The sequence below is a fragment of the Cervus elaphus genome, chromosome 18 (genome assembly GCF_910594005.1).
Source record: "Cervus elaphus chromosome 18, mCerEla1.1, whole genome shotgun sequence".
NCBI classification, from domain to species: domain Eukaryota; kingdom Metazoa; phylum Chordata; class Mammalia; order Artiodactyla; family Cervidae; genus Cervus; species Cervus elaphus.
This window is the reverse complement of record NC_057832.1, coordinates 55,501,018-55,523,307: the sequence shown is the minus strand read 5'-3', so window position 1 is coordinate 55,523,307 and position 22,290 is coordinate 55,501,018. Positions and strand designations below refer to the sequence as shown.

Here is a 22,290-nt window from a genome sequence, read left to right as displayed (position 1 = left end):
GGGCTCAATAAAGGACAGAAATGGTATGGACCTAACAAAAGCAAAAGATATTAAGAGGTGGCAAGAATACACAGAAGAACTGTACAAAAAAGATCTTCATGACCCAGATAATCATAATGGTGTGATCACTCACCTAGAGCCAGACATCCTGGAATGTGAAGTGAAGTGGGCCTTAGGAAGCATCACTACAAACAAAGCTAGTGGAGGTGATGGAATTCCAATTGAGCTATTTCAAATCCTGAAAGATGATATCATGAAAGTGCTGCACTCAATATGCCAACAAATTTGGAAAACTCATCAGTGCCCACAGGACTGGAAAAAGTCAGTTTTCATTCCAATCCCAAAGAAAGGCAATGCCAAAGAATGCTCAAACTACCACACAATTGCACTCATCTCACATGCTAGTAACATAATGCTCAAAATTCTCCAAGCCAGGCTTCAACAATATGTGAACAGTGAGCTTCCAGATATTCAAGCTGGATTTAGAAAAGGCAGAGGAAACAGAGAGCAAATTGCCAACATTCATTGTATCATCGAAAAAGCAAGAGAGTTCCAGAAAAACATCTATTTCTACTTTATTGACTATGCCAAAGCTTTTGACTATGTAGATCACAACAAACTGTGGAAAATTTTGAAAGAGATGGAAATACCACCTGACCTGCCTCTTGAGAAACCTATATGCAGGTCAGGAAGCAACAGTTAGAATTGGACATGGAACAACACACTGGTTCCAAATGGGGAAAGAAGTACGTCAAGGATGTATATTGTCACCCTGCTTATTTAACTTACATGGAGAGTACATCATGAGAAACGCTGGGCTGGATGATGCACAAGCTGGAATCAAGATTGCCGGAAGAAATATCAATAACCTCAGATATGCAGATAACACCACCCTTATGGCAGAAACTGAAGAAGTACTAAAAGCCTCTTGATGAAAGTGAAAGAGGTAAGTGAAAATGTTGGCTTAAAGCTCAACATTCAGAAAACTGAGATCATGGCATCCGGTCCCATCACTTCATGGCAAATAGATGGGGAGACAGTGGAAACAGTGGCTGACTTTATTTTTCTGGGCTCCAAAATCACTGCCAATGGTGACTGCAGCCATGAAATTACTCCTTGGAAGAAAAGTTATGACCAACCTAGACAGCTTATTAGAACGCAGAGACATTACTTTGTCAACAAAGGTCCATCTAGTCAAGGCTATGTTTTTTCTAGTAGTCATGTATGGATGTGAGAGTTGGACTATAAAGAAAGCTGAGTGCCAAAGAATTGATGCTTTTGAACTGTGGTGTTGGAGAAGATCTTGAGTCCTTTGGACAGCATGGATATCCAACCAGTCCATTTAGAGGAAATCAGTCCTGCATATTCATTGGAAGGACTGATGTTGAAGCTGAAATTCCAATACTTTGGCCACCTGATGTGAAGAGCTGACTCATTTGAAAAGACCCTAATGCTGGGAAAGATGAAGGCGGGAAGAGAAGGGGACGACAGAGGATCAGATGGTTGGATGGCATCACTGACTCAATGGACATGAGTTTGAGTAAGCTCTGGGAGTTGGTGATGGACAGGGAGGCCTGGTGTGCTGCGGTTCATGGGGTCACAAAGAGTCAGACATGAGTGAATGACTGAAATGAACTGAACTGAGAAACCATAGTGATGCAGCTACAAACCAAGGCATGGCACACAAACCACAGAAGTCAGGATGTTGGTGTGGAGAAGCATCTCTCTCAGAGACTCTAGAAGGAACCAACCCTGTTGATACCTTGATTTCAGATTTCTGGGCTCCTGAATTGTGAGAGAATAAATTTCTGCTGCATTAAACTATTCAGTTTGTGGTAATTTGTTATAGCAGCTCTAGGAAACTGACACAATTACCACTTATTCAATGTTCCAAATAAATGCATCCTGTAAAATGCTTTCCCTTATTTACTCCTCAAAAACAAGCCTTTTGGATAAACATTAGTGTCATCATTTTACAGATGAGGAAACTGAGCTGAAGCACACACAGTGAATAATAAGTAACAAAGTCAAAATTTACACCAAGGTCACCTTCTCAGCCAGCTTCCAGCCTTGGCCACCATTAACCTTTGGGGACAAAGTCCCTAGATTGGGAGGAGGTACAGGCGGGACAGATCTACAGGGTGGAAAGATCTGAAAGGTGCAGAATTTCTAGAAGCAAACAAGCCATGGGAAAACATTGGCTTTTATAAGAGAATGTTTTACTTCAGATTTGAGGGAGGGGAGGCAGAGGAGCAGGTGGAAATGCAGGAAAAATTGAAATATAAACACATTCATTGATACAAGCATTCCTAAATCTAAAATCATCTGATTTCATTTAGAGACTAAAATGCATTATGCATTAGTTATTTTTTGCTGGCAGAATTATCTAGTTTTATGGACAAGGACTATGCAAGGACTCAGAAATATCAAAACAGCTGAGGTTTAGGGTGATGTGAAAACAAATGGATTTTTTTAATCTATTAAAATTGACTTTAATATTATAGCATTCTTGTGATTAAAAAAACCCAGCAGCAATATAGTATGTCTAGAGTATTTAGAGGCAAAAATTTCCCCAAAATAGTTTTTCAAAATGAGCAAAATAATCAATTGCTGTGGTGGGTTGGGTTTTGTGGTTATAATTCATCAAGCCCTCTTTTCCCACCATTGGAGTCTCCAGAACACCGCCCTGCCCAGCCAAGTTGTTCACAAGAGTGTTCCTTTCCGGCTCAGCAGGGAAAGACAGTCATGAGCAAAAGGAAAGACTGGCAGTTTGTTTCTAAGGACCCTACCTGATCTTGCTGCAGTGATTTGTGCCTCTCTAACCAACAAGGAAGGAGGCTTCTATGTATGTTTAAGCAAAGATGTAACTCATTAGATTTTCCTCATGAACAGCCCAGGTTAGGGCTTCCCTGGTGGCTCAGTGGTAAAGAATCCTTTTGCCAGTGCAGGAGACTCAGGTTCAATCCCTGATCCAGGAGGATGCCACATGCCATGGGAGCAACTATGCCTGTGCACCACACCTATTGAGTCTGTGCCCTAGAGTCTAGGAGCCACAACTACTGAAGTCCATGTGCCCAAGAGCCTGTACTCTGCAACAAGAGAAGCTCCTGCAATGAGAAGACCGAGCTCTGCAAGCAAAGAATAGCCCCTGCTTGCCGCAACTAGAGAAAAGCCTGTGCAGTGACAAAAACCCAGCACAGTCAAAAATAAATAAAATTTTGGAAAAAATTGGCAAGCTTTCTCTGTAAAGAGCTTGATAATAAATATTTTAAAAAGAGAGAGAGAGAGAAAAGCCCAGGGTAAGGTAGTGCACAGCCCAAAGGAACAGACTAAAACTAGTAACCACTCACCTTCACTGAGCACCTATGCACCAGGCATCGTGCTAGTATGCCTGATTTCACCTGCTCCAACCATGGTCCCTGAAGTAGATATTACCACCACCACTTCACACCCCTGAGACTACGCACCCAGTAAGTGGCCATGAGGGCCCTGGTTCACTCATCTGGGTCTGTAGATAGCAGACTGCGTGTCTCTACTATAGGCTTTTGATCCATGCTTGTCAGATGACCCTGCACGTGAGATGAATTGTGGATATTCTGTAACCTGGTAACAGCATAGCAAGATGGTGCTGGGGCTGGTAAGAGATTGGACTTTCCACCCAGACGTTAGATTTGGGTGATGTGACATCTAACAGGCCTTTTAGGGGAACAGCATAAGGAACAGTGCTGGAGTATTAGCTTGGTACGGTCTCAGCTATGAGAGGCTTTGCTCAGCCCTACTCAGAGGTTCCCACAACCTCAACCTCAACAGGGAGACTACCACAGCCACCAACCTTGCTGTGGTAAACTGGAGAGATTGCTCACCAAATATCCCCAGCAGATAGCCTCTACTTTGCTTTGTGGGAAGTGTATCCCTTGATCTTGCTGCATTAATCATAACTTTGATAAACTCTGGGTTTGAGAGGCTAATTCTAGAGAAGAACCAGTCTTCCAATCCAAGGCATCTGACTCCAAGGGCAGGGCTCCTTTTCATGGTTCCACGCTGCCTCCTTACACTTACATGGCTTGCCCTGGCCTTCCTCAAGTGGTCCCACTTCCTCACGGTGGTGAGGGAAGTATTGGGGAGGGAAAAGTGGATCTATCCAGTGACCCTCAGGCACTTTGTGTTGGAAACTGTCTTGATAAAGCCGGACTGTGTCTGTGAATATTTCTGCGGACATTCTTGCCGGACCTGTTCTGCTCTTCATCTGGTGGTCTTTCCTCCCAGGAAAAGGTTATGTGTGCCAGGGTTGTATAGTTGAATCCTAAAAACTTTGAGGCAGACACTCCAGGGACATTGATAAGGCAAGTGGCCAAGCTGGGATATCCCGAGTCTTAGTCCAACACTCAGTTCCTCCAGTTTCTTTGCTATTACAAGTAGTGGTTCAGTTCAGTTCAGTTCAGTCACTCAGTTGTGTCCGACTCTTTGCCACCCCATGAACCGCAGCACACCAGGCCTCCCTGTCCATCACCAACTCCCAGAGTCCACCCAAACCCATGTCCATTGAGTCGGTGATGCCATCCAGCCATCTCATCCTCTGTCGTCCCCTTCTCCTCCTGCCCCCCAATCTTTCCCAATATCAGCGTCTTTTCAAGTGAATCAGCTCTTCACATCAGGTGGCCAAAGTACTGGAGTTTCAGCTTCAGTATCAGTCCTTCCAATGAACACCCAGGACTGATCTCCTTTAGGATGGACTGGTTGGATCTCCTTGCAGTCCAAGGGACTCTCAAGAGTCTTCTCCAACACCACAGTTCAAAAGCATCAATTCTTCAGCAGTCAGCTTTCTTCATAGTCCAACTCTCACATCCATACATGACCACTGGAAAAACCATAGCCTTGACTAGATGGACCTTTGTTGGCAAAGTAATGTCTCTGCATTTTAATAAGCTGTCTAGGTTGGTCATAACTTTCCTTCCAAGGAGTAAGCATTTTTTAATTTCATGGCTGTAGTCACCATCTGCAGTGATTTTGGAGCCCAGAAGAATAAAGTCAGCCACTGTTTCCACTGTTTCCCCATCTATTTGCCATGAAGTGATGGGACCGGATGCCATGATCTTAGTTTTCTGAATGTTGAGCTTTAAGCCAACTTTTTCACTCTCCTCTTTCACTTTCATCAAGAGGCTCTTTAGCTCCTCTTCACTTTCTGCCATAAGGGTGGTGTCATCTGCACATCTGAGGTTATTGATATTTCTCCCAGCAATCTTGATTCCAGCTTGTGCTTATTCCAGCCCAGCATTTCTCTTGATGTACTCTGCATATAAGTTAAATAAGCAGGGTGACAATATACAGCCTTGATGTACTCCTTTTCCTATTTGGAACCAGTGTGTTGTTCCATGTCCAATTCTAACTGTTGCTTCCTGACCTGCATGCAGTTTCTCAAGAGGCAGGTCAGGTAGTCTGGTATTCCCATCTGTTTCAGAATTTTCCACAGTTTGTTGTAATCCACACAGTCAAAGGCTTTGACATAGTCAATAAAGTAGAAATAGATGTTTTTCTGGAACTCTCTTTTTCGAAGATCCAGTGGATGTTGGAAATTTGATTGTGTTAGCAGTATTAATAGTAATAACCTGGCAAGGGTCCACACTCTAAAAATAGAGCAATTAATATGGTATGGAATTCACCAAATATTCAATTTTTTCATTCTACAGATAAGCTTAAAGGATGTGTCCAAACGCACTCTGCTAATCAGGCCTTCCCTGGCAGAGGAATGGCCAGGAACCAGGGACCATCTCTCCCTAAGACATGATGCACTTTCCTTCCAAACTTTCTCTGGTGGTCCGAGTGCTGGAGATCAAGAAAGAGGCTTTAATAGAATTTGACTTACACATGCATCTTAATTAAGAAGCAAATTAGAAGTGCTTGATGGGTACACTTTGAAAAAGAAAAGGCCCACAAAATGATTATCAGTCACTAAGCCCACTGAAACATCTTGCCTATGACTGAGAGCTTGGATGGATGATGGGTTTGCTTGTTTCCAAATAAGTGAATTCACTGCCTTGCCAGAAAGGGTCCAAGGAGGCCCCCTCCGTGGAGCCCATGTTGGGATAATGAAGGCCTCTGTAGCCTCCGTTCCAGGGTCACCTGGGTCTCTGACACCAAAGGTGAGGAGGTGGTTCAGGAAGTGTGGGGAGATTCCTTCTTCTCCCTCAGGGGATGCAGCTGCTCTGACTTAACTACTGTTTTCAGTACACAGGGCAGTACTCATCTGAGGCTGTCACTCAATACATGCCTCTTCCTTCTAGTAACTAATCAAAATCGTAGTGAAAGAATCCAGAGGAATGTTGTGAAAAGGGCAAGAGAATTGGAGTCAGAGCCAATCTGAGTTTTGCTACTACTTGACTGTGTGGCCTTGGGCTGGTCCCTCAAGTTCTTTGGGCCTTATGTCCACTCTGTCTCTCAGGGCTGTGGGGCTACACTCCAGTGGCCATGAAACACTTCCAGTTGCTCAATTGTTCAAGGAGATGCACAGGACCCGAACGAGAATGTTTCCACATCCACAGTTGATTACAGAAAATGGAGATGGTATAGCAGTTACATTAAAGTAAAGATGTGCATCCCAGCTGAATGCTGTCTCATAGCAAGAGGACAGGAGAGGCCCAGAGCCAGCAGCCTCCTGCTATCTTCTTTTCCTAAGGTCATAGCTAAGTGCACTTGCTCAGACCAGAAACCACCAGCTACGTCACTGATACCTTGGAAACAGTGAATCCAAATTAGAGTCTCTGCTGGAACTGTTTGTATTGAATATTTCGCTGGTCCTGTAGCCACCATCCTGTTACATAACTAGCCCCAACAGCAGAGCCCTCTGAGGGGCTCACCAGGACCAGGGGCAAATCATCAATCTCACCCTCATCAATGAACATTGCTTTTAGGCCGCTGCAGACCATCCCCAACCTCCAGGGACCCATGGTTACAATGCACTGCTATTAGTCAGCGGGCTCCATGCCTTGAACAAGAGTTCGTTGTGTGCAGGAACTTTAGCAAAGCCACTCAGACTAATTCCCGTCCTACTGGAATTCACTCTCATGGGTACCATATAAGAAAATGCATATGCTCAGTTTACTATAAAACATTGTAGAATGTTGTTGTTTTAGTGTATGCAACATCTTCCTGTGTCTTTCATTTTCACAAGGTTATACCTTCCTGGATGAGATGCTCACTCACCCACTTTGGGGGGCTGATTCACGCCCCCCGAAGGCTAATGGAAGGTAGGACACAGAAGAAAAGGTGGCGAGTCTTCTAATGATTCTGTAAATGACACTACGTCATCATTAGCAAGAGAGGGAGGTGTTTGTCTTGGAGCATCACTCTGGTTCAGGCCTGAGGAGGGCGGGTTTCTTGCCAACATCTAACTCTATGGAGATGGAAAAGCAGACAGATTCCAGTAACTTGAGTGCTTCAGCGGGAGTGAGGGAATGACAACCAGGTTCCCTTGGAAAAGGAAGAGGGGAGTGGGGCTGAGAGGAGGGATGGCCTTTGCTTTTCTGAGGTTGTCTTAATAGGAAAGAGACATGGTAGAAAAGAGGAAACTTTTTGTTACATTCTTTGGATCCCATGTATAGGATTAATCACCCACAGAAAGACTTTCTGGAAATGGACTATATCTTCCTGCCTTTTCAAATGATGAGAGCATTAAGAAGGATGTACACCTAGTCCTCAAGGAGTGTAAGACACTGAGCCTTGGGCCTCTTTTGATTTCCTGACTCACCCAGCTGGGGGCCAGGCCCAGATGGCAGACTTGTGGATCACCCTAGAGAGATCAAGATGACCTCACATGTGGTGCTCGGTGGACAAAACTCAGGTCAACCGGCCTGATACCTTTTTTGTGTTCCTGTGGATCTTCTAACTACCAAGGAGAGCCTTCTCTCTTTACACACCCTGGCATTTTTCATTTCCATGAGACTCAGACAAAAGCTAGTTCCCTGGAGACTTTCTCAAAGTGGGGACAGCCTCAGTATGCAGTGGATTTAAATACACTGAGGGGCCTTTGCTAAGTCTTCCATCTCCCAGGAGTGACACATGTTCCTTTGGTACTGATGGAGCCAGAGACTGTTTCACCCCAACTCTTTCTTGTGCTACAGCTGAGAGTCTTGTGGAGTTTATGTTCTTTTGGGCCTTGCTTTCTAAGTTGTTGCTTGAAAGGGACACTTTAGCATCCCAAAGAGAAAATATTTTCTTTCCCTCATCTTAATAGGAGGTGAAAAAGACATACGCCAACCTCACTGCCAATATTAAGCAGGCAGAGGATCTAAATTTCTGCATTTAGGGGATATCAGTAAATGCAGAGGGGAAAAAACAGGCCCCCAAAGGGATAATGATCAACAACAACAAAAATGTATTAGATACCCTGATGTACTGGTACTCAGAGACCACAGAGGAGTAAGAAATATGAAAACTGTTATTGTAGGGCTGGCATTCCAGTTGAGGATTCCAGGACAGACTTTTATAACTCCTGCTACTTTTCATTGAGCACTTATTCTGTGTTAGGTACTGTACGAAACCCTTGACACCCATTCCACGTGTAGGCAAGAGAAGTTCCAGGGTATAACAGAAAGAGCACCCACTAAGAGCTAGGGCAATCTGAGAAGGCTCCATGGAGGAGGTGGGGCTTGCCTGGACCTGGAGGATACACACCGGTTAGACCAAAGGAGAGGAACAGAATACTGGAAAATGTTACTTTGTCTGTGATTACTTTGGTGATGCCTGTTTCCAATCTGCTGAAGGCAGGTACTGTGACTGCTCCCCTCCCCCAATCCTCTGTGACCCTGGTGTTTTTGAGATCAAGGGTAAGGAGTAGGTTTTCAGACTCACCTAAGAAGGTGAGAGAGGAGTAGTCTGCATCACAGCAGGCCTTTCAAAAAATTGTATTTGACCTGTGGAAGCAAAAGTGCAGTACAGTGTGTGGTCTTTTGGAGGAGGGGGAGGGATTAGAATGTGGTTTTTATTTTAAAATCTCAAGTATTTCTTGCAGATTTTTGTGATCTGTTTCTTTCACACATCTGATGAGACGATTCCAAATGATAATGTTTCAGTATGAGATGCTGGGTTTTTCTAACCTCACTCTTCCCCTAATGACAATAAACGTCACCTCTTAACTCAAATGATTATGGTCCTAAAAGCCTCTATTTCTGGGAAAATCTCCAATGTTTAATTCAAGTAAGAGTCTGCGCAGCTCAAGGCCCAACTTCACACTCACAGTTCCTCCTGCCCTCTAAAAGTTCAAGGTTAAAGAGTTCAATATTATTAGGAGACTCGTGACTTATTTGTCTATTAACAGATCAAAGGGGAAAAATCAAATAGTCTTCTTTATAGATCTTGAGAAAAAATCTGATTTAAAAATCCATTTTGGGCTCAGTCAGACGGGTGCAGAGATGCTTCTGGAAGTAACATCGCAATGGCTGCCCAAGGAGAGCCCCAAGTTCAGTTCAAACTTGTATTGGTTGGTGATGGTGGTACTGGAAAAACTACATTTGTGAAATGTCATCTGACTGGTGAATAAGAGAAGTATGTAGCTACCTTGAATGTTGAGGTCCATCCTCTTGTGTTCCATACCAACAGAGGACTGATTAAGTTCAATGTATGGTATACAGCTGGTCAGAAGAAATTTTTGGACAGAGAGATGGCTATTATATACAAGCTCAATGTGCCATTATAATGTTTGATGTAACATCGAGTTACTTACAAGAATGTGCCTAACTGGCATAGAGATCTGGTATGAGTGTGTGAGAATATCCCAATTGTGTTGTGTGGCAGCAAAGTGGATATTAAGGACAGAAAGGTTAAGGTAAAGTCAATTGTCTTCCACCAAAAGAAGAAGCTTCAGTACTATGACATTTCTGCCAAAAGTAGCTACAACTTTGAAAAGCCCTTCCTTTGGCTTGCTAGGAAACTGATTGGAGACTCTAACTTAGAGTTTGTCACCATGCCTGCTCTTGCCCCGCCAGAAGTGGTCATGAACCCAGCCTTGGCAGCACAGTATGAGCCGATTTAGAGGTTGCTCAGACAACTTCTCTCCCGGATGGAGATGATGACCTGTGAGAAAGTGAAGCTGGGGCCCAGCGTCGGAAGTCTGGTTTTATAGGCAGCTGTCCTGTGATGTCAGTGGTGCAGCGTGTTTGCCACTTTATTATGTAGCTAAGCAGAACATGTGCTTAATCTTTGGATGCTGAAGGAAATGGATGGGCTTTGAAGTGAATGTGGCAGTTTAAAAAAAAATACCTTCATTTTTTGGACCTGCATATTTAAGTGTTTTGTAACACAGTTGTTTTCTCCTTGAGTTTCAAATATAAGACTGCTGTAGTCACATGACAATATTGAGATGTCGAATCTTGCTTGTTACTGTCATTCCCATTCCTTTTCGTTTAAAATCAGAATAAAGTTGTATTTCAAATATCTAAGCAAGTGAACTCATCTTTTATTTAAATGAGCATTTTAAAACCATTAACAGGGAAAGTTGCACCATGTTACTACTTGAATTGCCTTTGCTATTGCCACTTAATTTGAAGTCAGTTAGGTTAAATGTTCCTAATTTTCTGTATACATGAATTATTTCACACAAATGTAATAACAAGTCAACAGTATTGTATTTGATAAGTTGTTAAAAGGTGTAAATAATATCAATAGCTAGGCTAAATAACACCTACCCCACCTGCCTTTGGGCTTAGGTAGTGTCACCTAGAGATGAGATTTTTTTTTTTTTTTTTAATATTTTGAACTCTTTATTTAAACACTGTTGGAAAATGTGGCATAAATCTTGTGTCATTATTTAATAAACTGTAGTAATATACTAACAACAAAAATTTTTTTAATAAAATGTTTCTCACAACTGTCACATTTCTAATGTTTCTCTTTAGTATGAATTCTCCGATGGATTCTAAGTTCGTCATTTCAAGTAAAGCACCGGCCATATACATCATATTTATATGGTTTCTCTCCTGTCTGAACTGCCTGATGATGTTATGGATGACTGTGCCTAAATGGTTTGTCACAATTCTTATATTTCTAAGGCTCTCTGCAGTAAGAATTCTCTGATGAACTGCAAAGTTTGCATTCACACTGAAAGCCCTGCCACATATACCTCATTTATCTGGTTTCTCTCCCGTATGAACTCTCTGATGAATATCAAGGTTAACAGTACAAACAAACACCTTGCCACATACACCACATATATATGGTTTCTCTCCAGTATGAATTCTCCAATGAAGAACAAGTTTTGCAGTCTGATTAAAGTACTTGCCGCCACACATCACATTTTTAAGATTTCTCTCCAGTATGAACTCTCTGATGAACAGCAAGATGTCCAGTACGAGTAAACACCTTGCCACACACATCACATTTATATGTTACCTGTCAAAGGTGACATTTGCTTCAGATGTTTCAAACAGGTAAGAATTATCTTTGCATTTTATGGCAAAAGTGACCATTTTATAATGTAGAACTTGTCAAAGTCCAATGAATTCATACAAATGGTTACAGGAACTTAGGGACATCTCATTTGTTAAAAGTGAATATAATTGTGCGTTTACTTTTTGGTTTTTTGATGTTACATATTTAATGTAAAGTTGGTATTCTAGGAAGATGTTCCATGTTTACCTGCTGTTAAGTACTCCCAAGCTTTAAAGGTTATCAAAGATTAAAGATTTCATTGGCTATATCACAGTTTTGATGATTTTTCTCCCCCCAAAGAATTTTTGTGGGCAGTGCAAGAATACCACAGGATGCTGCAGCATAAAAGATCTTAGGTAAGCTTCTCAGTGATGTGAACCGAATGCTAAACTTTCAGTAGGTTAACCACTTATATTGTATGGTTTCCACATGTAAACATTAATTGGGTCTGTCTTGCCTAAGTTTGATCTCACTGATACCATACTGTAGCAATTAGAAATCAAGACAAGCTATTTTGCTCTTGTAAATACTACTGTACTATAGTTCAGTTTACCAAAGTGCTTTAAAGAAATGTCCAATTATCCTTGAATAACTACTTTCCTACCTAAAAGCAGGGAAGGATCCCTTTTAAGTATATGGAAAAATGGACTATAAAGGGTAATATTGGATATATTTTAATTTGTTAAAATGTTGAATAAATATTAATAGATTCATTTTAAAAAAATCCATTTTGGGATTTCTCTGGTGGTCCAGTGGTTAACACTCTGAGTTTCCAATGCAGGGATCATGGGTTTGATCCCTGGTCAGGGAACTAAGATCCTATATGCCAAGTAGCTAAATTTAAAAAAATAAAAATCCATTTTTATTTATAAGCAAATAGCCTAAATAAGAATAAAAGCTATCTCCTTAACATATAAAACATTTCTATTTCATACCAAAATTTAACATGATGCTTTATGGAGAACAAGACAAGAGTGTACGTTCTTATCATTATTTAACAACAGTCTGAAGGTATAGGGCCCATAGTTGAATAAGAGAAAGAAAAGAGATATAAGAAAATAATGAAGGAAAAGTATAAACATTTATTATTTTCAAACCTGGAGAATCCATGAAAATCGACAGAAACATCATTACAAATAAGATAATTCATTAACAGAATTCCATATATTATATAAGGATCAATTAAAAGACAAAAGTCAAAAGAAGATTTCATTTGCAAATGTTAAAAAATAAAAAGAACTAGAAATATAATCAAAATGTGCCAGATCCATATGAAGGAAATCTCAAAATACTCATGAGAAAATGAAGAGCTGAACATGTTTCTGGAACCCTGTTCTTGAATAGGAAGACTCAATGTCATACATAATCAGTAACATTTACTAAGCATTTACTAGATAACAGACACTCCTCTAAGCGTTTTACTGTATAACTCATCAAAGATGTAAATTACCCCTAAATTAATCTGCAAATTTAATATGATTGAATTCCATACATTATGCATATACTACCTATTCAAAAATAAGATTTAATTTAAAAAGCTCAATTTCAATAATCCAAGCTGACAACATTGAAAAATCATCCAAGATTCCTGAAGCTCTTGAATAAGGAGGAGGGAGTGCCAGGAACATGAGGTGAATCTTTGCCTTCTATCAGAAATTTTCTTCTCTCAGGACTAAGACGCTAGCCCCTCTGTACCTCAGTTTCCACATAGGGTGACTTGGCAACCTCAGCTTGCTGCTAGAGAGCTCCAGAGTAAGGCCGGAATCTGCGCAAAGACTAGCTGACATACACACAAAGCTCTGCCAGGAAAGTTCTTTCCCCAGCTTTCGGTCTTGAAAGGACTACACAGGCCAAGAGGGGAGGTGAAACAGTCTATATGAACATCAATTAGATGGGGCTTCTGGGGTACCCTCTTCTCCAGATATCCCACCCCAGCTTCACAAGTCTCCCTGAGGCTGACAGTCCCACACTTGAACAGGGCCCCCCAGGGGCAATTTCTTCCTTCGGGGACTTTATCACACAATGATATTGAGCAAACTGAGTGGGCCAAGTCAGGTGGTGAAACGGAGCTCCTACCTGACAGGGCACCCAGGAGAAGCGGGAAGAAGACGACCTCCTGCATCTTTGATAGTTCACTTCTGCGTACGCTTCTAGCGCATCTTCCAGGGCCTGAACCCCACGTTATTACACCTGGGGTCTATTCTAGGTGCTGCTCACCTTCTGCTCCTGGCTTTGTTGCCACTTGAGAAATCAAACAGAGGCTTTGGTGTCACTAAGGGAGACTCCAAACACCACAGGACTGTTTGTTCTCTGATTACCTGCTTCTGTGATGGCATGGTACCAAGAGGTCAGCCAAGCAGCTGATGGGGTCAGCTCAGAGCCCATCTTGAAAATCCACGTCCAAGATGCGTCTGCACAGAGAGCCCCAGAAGAGAAGTCAAAAGAGCAACAGAAGAGCAGAGACACTGAGGTGATGTGAAGAGCTGAACACAGCAGTGTCATCCCTACAGGCTCAGCTGTCCTGTCACCAGGCACCTTGCCATCCACAGAAACGGGTAGGAAGTAAGAATTTTTCTGCTGTTCTGAATTGATGAGTCAGACTCAGGTTTGGAGACTAAAACATTCATTCCAAAAAGAGGAGCCAAGAGCTGGGGCCAGACCCCTCCTCAAGGCAGACTCCATCCACACACACCCCCCAACTCCCCCTCCCACCCCGGCAGCCCTCAAAGACGTCTGTGGAGGAAGATTTTGGTGGAAGCTTGAATGCACAGGGAAGTGATGTGGCCCGTCCCTGGGCTGCATTGCCCTGCGCCATGCTTCCATGCCCTGTACAGCCCTGTGGGAGTCTACAAGCCCTGGTGAGTGAGACGCATCTGGAGTCCAGCATCCACTCAGACAAGGAGCAGTGGCCGTGCAGAGGGAGGGTGGGGGTGGAGCAGCCTGTTCCCTCAACGTGGTGCAGTAGGAAGACCGTGGACACAGTGGAAGGAAGCGGGACTTGGACCCTCTCTTCTGTTCCTTTCACTCAAGAAATACCTGCTGGGGGAGGGGTGCCCACCCAGCAGCCCAAGGTTGGTGGCAAGAGACGGGTGGGGGCACCAGGGACATGAGCCGCTGGGAGATCCTCAGGAGCTCTGAAGACTACATGTGCCCCACTAGTGAACCAGCATCTGGATGCACAGAGGTCAGCCCTGGCCAGTTAGTCTGTGAGAGCCCCGAAAACTGCCACAACAGATTGAGAGAGAGAGCACGGAAGGCCAGCTCAGGAGCCATGCCTGTGCCCTGTCCTCTCCCTCCTCCCCAGGCAGAGAAACCAGACAACACCCCACACCCAGGGGCCAGTGCTGCAGCAGGGGAGAGGCTGAAAACAAAACTGAAGTTGCGTTTGAGACGGAAGCTGTGAAAGCTATCAAGGACGATGACTAACTGAAAGTGAACAGGAAACAAGCTGTTAAGAAACAAGAAAAGGAGATGTAACAGAGGCAGATGAAAAACAATGACTGGAGGAAGCAAAACCGTTTCTGTTTATATGCCCCTGGATTGAGACTTCTGGATAAACCAGTTACAGCTGCTCCTAGGCACAAGGAAAGTAAGGCTCAGAGAGGATGTGTAACTTGTCCATTATGTCCAAATCTTCGCCAAGCCCTTTCTAGCCTCCTCAGTGCCGCCTGCAGCCTTTTTTTCCAGTTTGGCTGCCACCACTGGGGCTTAGGGGCTTCCCTTGTGGCTCAGCTGGTAAAGAATCCATCTGCAATACAGTTTGATCTCTGAGTTGAGAAGATCCCCTTTAGAAGGGAAAGGCTATCCACTCCAGTGTTCTGGCCTAGAGAGTTCCATGGACTGTATAGTCCATGGGGTCACAAAGAGTCAGACACAACTGAGTGACCTTCACTTTCACCGGGGCCTACTCAGGTCCTGGCCTCTGACCGGGATTGTCTCCATAGCATCCAATGCATCCTGTAGGAAGCCCTCAGGTTATTTCCCCAAAAGTACAATTTTGATCCCTCATTTTTCCCTTGAGAAAAGTCAACTTTTCCCATATAAAGCAGGAAGTGAGATTCGGAATATAATGTCAGTCTGTAGGTAGGTTTCTGTCTAAAACAGGTAAATGGCAAGGAAAACATAGGTTTTGTTGTGTGAGCTTAGGCAAATTACCTACCCTTTCAGAATCTCAGTCCCGCTTCTACAAATCAGGAAGAATAATACCTGTGATGCAGTATTATTGCGAATAGTCCATGAGCTAATGAAGTGAAAGAAACTGGGCCATAGTATGTGTTCTAGCAATACTGTATTTTTCCTAATAGGGCTGTAGTAAAAGCTGCAACATAGTAGGTAGGCAATAAACATGGGCTGAAAAAAAAGATGACTAAACAGTTGCCAAGTTACCAATTCTCACCTCTCAGTTTTCCCTGTCATATTAGTTACTGTAAATAATCCATTTCATTATGCATAATTAAAGCTGAAGTGATGCCTCAGATTAAGTTATGGAAGACGTCAGAATAATTAAGGCTTTGAATGAAAGAAACTCACATCTGTTTAATTTTCAGCCTGACTGCACAGCCTTCTTCATGTTGCCTTGTTTTCACCAGGAATAGGGGAATCTCCCATTCCCTCCCTTCCCTGGTCCCGGGATCATAAGGGTCAGATTTTGGAATTTGCTATGGGTTTTTTTTCCTCCTGTAATGAAAGCATCTATTTCTAGCCCTTAAGGTTGTTTCTGCCATTATCATGTTATATTGTCCATTTGTCGGCTCACGTCTCCTGAAATCGTATGGTCCAGGCATCTAGGACCCAGCTGGGCCAGAATCACACAGGCTGAACAGGACCCTGAGGCCCCCTGCTCTCTTGTTCTGACCTCTGAGATCCTAAGTCCTGGTTCCACCCAGGTCTCAGTCTGGTGAGATGAATTGGGCAGGCACCCCTCTGGGGTCACATGGAAGACCTGGGGAGACTTCCACATCATATCTGGCCCAGCAATGGTTCAGACACAAAAAGTCCCTGAAGGGACTTTCCTGGGATCCAGCTACTGCAAGTGTCTAATTTGCTAGCAAAGGCGTTGTGTTCTAAAGATTCGTCAAACTGGAACTTGGAACATACTTTCCTGCAGATGGATGATTTGCCACCTACAAACCTTTACATTATCTATAATGTACTTGATACACAAAACGCTATAGACTTCAGACCAGAACTGGAAGCACTGCTGTGAATGTTTGAAAAGTCCAGCTCCTCCAGTAGGTCTGTGGGCAGAGAAGCCAGCAAGCGTGGCCACCTTAATGTCTACGAGGAAGCTCTGTCCATGGTTCTCATTCACCAGTGCTGGAAAACTGGGGACTTCCAGGATCCAAACCCTGGGACAGGACCCCCAGGTCACAGCATTCAGGTGCCCCTGCCTCACAGGCCCCTCTTGGGCAGAGAGTTCTCAGGGCCCAGCACACACTCTCAGCAGCAGCGGCCATGATGATGGCAGGAACGGGAAGCAGTCGACAGGGGCTTCCCTGCGTAGCTGCCGTACCAGCATGCACACAGCCCCGGCACCCCACTCCCAGGGTCATCTCACACATCTGTCTCCCGTCAGTCCTAGCATGCCTTTCCAGGACAGAGAAGCTCTTAAACTTTATTGCATCCTGATTGCTTCACATGTAACACTGAGCCAGATACATGGCTGGTGCTCAAAATATTGTGGACTTACTGAATTTACTTTCTACTCCCTTGCCCTGTGCCTTTCTCTCCCCTACCCAGAACACCCATCCAGTGAGAGCCCCTCAGCTCTGGTGGGGAAGGAAATTAAATTGCGCACCCTTCCCTACTTCTGGAACCTCAGGGGCACTCACTCCCAGACTGGCCATGAGGATCCCGGGCGGGGGGGGGGCGCCTCTGAAGCTGAGCCTCAGTAGCAAAGGAAAAATAATTTCCCTCTGCCCTCTGAGTCCTCAGCTGAGACCCCAGTAATAAAAGACAGATTAGCAAGAAAAAAACAAACAGAAGTTTGAATATGCATACTTCATGGATACACGGGCCTCCCTTGGTGGCTCAGCAGTAAAGCACCTGCCTGCCAATGCAGGAGAAATTGTGGGTTCAATCCCTGGGTTGGGAAGATCCCCTGGAGAAGGAAATGGCAACCCACTCCAATTCCATGGACAGAGGAGCCTGGTGGCTAGAGTCCATAAGGTCGCAAAGAGTCGGACACAACTGAGCAACTAAACAACAACATGGATACACAGGAGATAGCCAGGAAAAAATTAGTGACTTCCAGAGTAGCTTAGAATTCAAGATTAAACACCATCTTAAGAGGGAAATAGAAGGAGAGGTACATGATCTTAGGGGGAAGAAAATTATTTTTAGGAAAGATTTTTAGGGCCCTTAGAAGAATAGAGAGAAGGTATGATGGTTTTTGACAGAGTTTGTCTGGATGTGGTGTCCACCTCTAGGCAAAACACCGCATCTGTTTTCAATTTGCATTTCTCATCTCATGAGTGAGGTTGAGCATCTTTCCCCAATATTAAGGAATCAATACTGCTTCCTTTTCTGTAAATTTTCTGTTCATTTCTACCATTTTTCTACTGAATTTTTGATACATCTCTTGCTGGCTTGTGGGAAGTCTTGCTATGTTAAGGAAATTAACACTTTGTCTGTACTAGGCATTGCACATATTTCCCCAGTTTACTATTTGGTTTTTGACTTTGTTTATAGGAATTTAGGCCATGTCAAAAAATTTTCATTCTTACATAGTCAGATTTATCACTTGTGTTCCATGGCTAAGTAGCACACAAAATCTCTCTGAGATAATTTTTTAAATTTCATGTGTTCTTCTAGTGCTTTGCTATGGTCTGGATGTTTGTGTCTCCCTAAAATTCATATGCTGACATCCTGATGCTCAATGTGATAATATTAGGAGGTGGTGCCTTTGGGAGGTGATTCACTCTTGAGGATGGAGCTCCCATGGAAGGCATTAGTGGCCTTATCAATGAGACCCCACAGTGGCCCCAGAGGACTAGCTCCCCCTTCCTCCAAGTGAAGATACACTGGAAAGAGGGTCATCACCTGACCATGCTGGCACCCTGATCTCAGACTTTCAGCCTCCAGAACTGTGAGAAATACATTTTTGTTGTTTATAAGCCATCTGGTTTGTGGCATTTTGTTATAGCAGCCTGCATGGACTAAAGCATACATTTATCATTTTATTTTCCACTGGAGGCCTCTGATCTATTTGGAGTCATCCCTTCAGGTGTGAGGTGGGATCCAGTGGGAACTTCCCTGTCCAGCAGCTGTCTCAGAGTTCTCTTTAACCAGCTGAGCCAGAGCCCTCCTGGTTGGTTCCACAATTTGAGGACAATGGAATACTTTTTTCCTACGTCTCCAAAGGGTGCTGATGCTTGAGACGGAATTATTAAGTCAAGAAAATGCCTTGGGAAGCTCTGATCCAGAAGATCATGGTCAGGAAGAAAGAGCAGCTTCTGCCAAGAGATGCCAAATGCCCATATGCAGGACTCTACATGTGTATGAAGGTGTTACCAGCAAATGAGAATTTCTGTCTAGAATTTTCATTTAAACTGAGTTAGAAAATTTAATCTAGCTATTTTCAGATACACCCAGTCAACTTCACTGCCTTCCTAGCCAGTCTGGTTTGATAGACGAGTCACAATCAAGATTTTCTTCTCCTACTTTCTCCTTATCCCTGAAGCTGACACTAATGTCTGGCTGCTTTCACGTTTTTCAACATGGTGCTGAGAGCTTGGGAAGGGGGGAGTGGCTGGATCCTTACTTTTTGGTGCTCTGATGGCCTGCTGCTTCAGGTGAACCCCATCCTTTCCAGTCTCCAAAACAACCTCCCAGATCTCTTGCAGTCCTGTCCATGGGCTGCATCCTTTGGATGGAAGTGGTGTCTTCTTGTTCTGGTCTCAAGGCCTCATGGGTCTGCTCTCCTCTGGATATCTTTTCTGTCTCAGGAGTCTTGCCTATTTTCTGATGACTACCCACACCCCTTTAAGAACACAGGGAACTCAGGACAGCCTCTGGCCTTATATGTCATGCCGTCATTTCTACCCCATTGTTGACACAGAACAGTGGAAGCAAGCTTACAATTGCCCTGCACTTCCTCCATCAAACAGAACACAGGTCCCTTCCACTCTCAGATCTCCAAACTTACAAGGATTTCCTTGCATATCTACAGCAGACACACCTACACCTGTGAGCTGGCTGATGTAGGGAGGATTGAAAGGATGCACGATTTCTGTGCTGCATCTAACTCTTTTTAACTCTTCAACCCTCCTCTATTTGGGTTGAAGGCTTTATTTGTTGGCTTGGAAGTGGGGAGAATGTGGTTGGAGAGAAAGCAGGAAGAAATGGGTGCTGCTTGCTCTTCTCTTACTTCAGTTTTCTTCTGTCTATATTTGGATGGGCTTCCCAGGTGGTTCAGTGGGTAAAGAATCTGCCTGCAATGGAGGAGGTGGAGATGCAGGAGACATGGGTTCAATACCTGGGTCAGGAAGATCCCCTGGAGAAGGGCATGGTTCTCTAGTGGGAGGGCATCCCACTCTAGTATTCTCGCCTGGATAATCCCATGGGCAGAGGAGCCTCATAGGCTACAGTCCATAGGGTCTCAAGGAGTCAAGCACAACTGAAGTGACTAAGTACACATGCCTGCCTACCTAGATAATGGATTCTGAAGCCAAGGAGTTTGTGTCTTTGTTTTCTATTTCTGCACTGTTTGGATTATTGGAAACTAGGGCTGCCATGACAAAGTACCACAAACCAGGTGGCTTTAACAACAGAAATTTATCTCTCATCCCAGAGACCAGAAGTCTGAGGTCAAGATGCCAGGACAATTGGTTCCTTTTGAAGGCCCTGAGGAAGAATCGGTTCCATGTTTCTCTCCTGGTTCCTGGTGGTTTGTTGGCATCACCCTAATATCTGTCTTCATCTTTTTATAGCATGGTCTCTGTGTGCATGTCTGTCTCTGTATCCAAATTTTCCTTTTCGTGAGAATGCCAGGGACTTCCCTGGTGGTCCAGAGGTTAAGAATCCACCTGGCGGCTGGCAGCGCAGGGGACACGGGTCCCATCCCTGCTCCAGGAAAATCCTCACACACAGTTCTCTAAAGAAACTTGACTAATACTAATACAGTACCAGGGATTAGAATTTCAACACACCTTTTGGAGGAACACAGTTCAACCTGCGATAGAAACTATTCAGGGTACAAGTGAACTGTGTAGGACTGGGTTGAGGGCAGTATTGCATTAATATTATACATGCGCTGTGCTCCAGGTCTGCTGTCATTGTCAATGGCACTACTTTACATTCCCACCAGCGATGTGTGAGGGTTCCAATTTCTCCACATCCTCCATTTTCTTAATCTATAGGTTTCCCCTCTGCCTCTTTTGACTCTTGTAAGTCATTATTCGTTTATTAAACTGGGTCATATTTCTTATGGGTATTCCCACAGTCTACATTCTAATGATTATATTCCCATGCATTGTTTAAAATGTTTATGTTTTTGCTGTATTTCCTGTTAACTATCCCATCCCAGGCAATGCCCCCCCGACTGCACTCTGGCCTTGTACCCCCATAAGAACATCAAGCCCTTCCTGTCCCAGGGCCATTACACTCACTCTTTCCTCTGTCTGGAACATCCATCTCCTCTGCTGGCCCCATGACTGACTCCTTGTCAACATGCAGGTCTCCAGTTAAATGTCCCTCTTCTAAGAGACCTTCCTTGACCACCCACTCCTGATCACTCTTCCTCCAAGCCCCCTCATCCCATTCATCCATGGGGCTGACCACAGTTTTCACTGTGTATTTCTTCATGAGGCTATTTATTTACAGCCAATCAGACTGTGAGTGTCATGAAGCAGGGCCCACATCTGTTTTGTTTCTGACTGCAGTCCAGTATGGGTCACAGCACCATTAACTTGTTAAACAAATGAATGAATCAACACAGGAATGTTGGATCTGAGCTCAAACAAGTGGCAGGATTCTGTGTATCAATCCAATCCCTAGATCCCAGACAGAGGCTATTACAGAGAAGACAGTCATAAATGAACCACCCATTGTAAGCAAAGGAATCAATTAAAGCCCTGTTTACATTTCTTTGTCAAACATAATCACCTAGTGTTTGAATTAAGGTCAGGCTCATTGGTTACAGCCTCAACTGAATGTCAAAAATTGATATGGATTCTACAAGCTTCAGTTGCTTGATTCCCAGGCGGAGGGCCTAGCCTTCCTTATCCAGATGTGAAGAACTAGGAGGTACTGGTCCCTCTCAGGTTGGCTCTGTAGCATCCAGAGAAGTTCTGCATCTTTTCCAATCACAAGATAGGTGGGGGCAGAGCAGGAGGTCCATCGACTTGGACTTAACCTGGAACCCTGCTCCTCTATTTACATGGTTTGTGACTGGGCAGGTCACTTAAACCCCTGACTCTGCTTCCTCATCTGCAAGGTAAAAATAATAGTACTTTCTTCCTTGCAGAGCTCATTGGGAGAATCAAAGGGTGCATCTGTGTGAAGCATCAAATTCTGGGCACATTGCAGCTTCTTAGACACAGTATTGCATCCCACAGAGAGGCCCTGAGTACTACATTGTTGCCAAGATTTTTAGGAAGATCTCTCCACTTACTGATGCTTTCCACTACACCCCCATCATAAAGGAAGGAAGGAAGGAAAGAAAGGAAGAGAAGGGGAGAGGAAAGGAAGGAAGGCAGGCAGGCAGGAAGTTTTTCCTTCAGGTTAAAAATTACTACCCTTTACAAAATCCCTATAAACAAGACCTTCATTGATAAATTTTCCAGCTACTGTCATTGTTCACGTACTTTAAATCTTTTCTTGAAGTAGCAGGGTATACATTATCAAAAAATTATAAATGAGACTTGCGCT

At 43.7% G+C, this 22,290-nt stretch overlaps 1 protein-coding gene across 1 annotated transcript in view; it reads right to left on the bottom strand.

Annotated features, from left to right (window-relative positions):
* CDHR3 (cadherin related family member 3) overlaps window positions 1-13,600 on the bottom strand; it is a 70,257-nt gene extending 56,657 nt beyond the window's left edge. Inside the window, exon 1 of the mRNA XM_043873165.1 lies at window positions 13,498-13,600. Within this exon, the coding sequence (XP_043729100.1) occupies window positions 13,498-13,543 (46 nt within the window). The 5' untranslated portion in view covers window positions 13,544-13,600. The remainder of the gene's footprint in view (window positions 1-13,497) is intronic.
* Window positions 13,601-22,290: the final 8,690 nt, after the last annotated feature.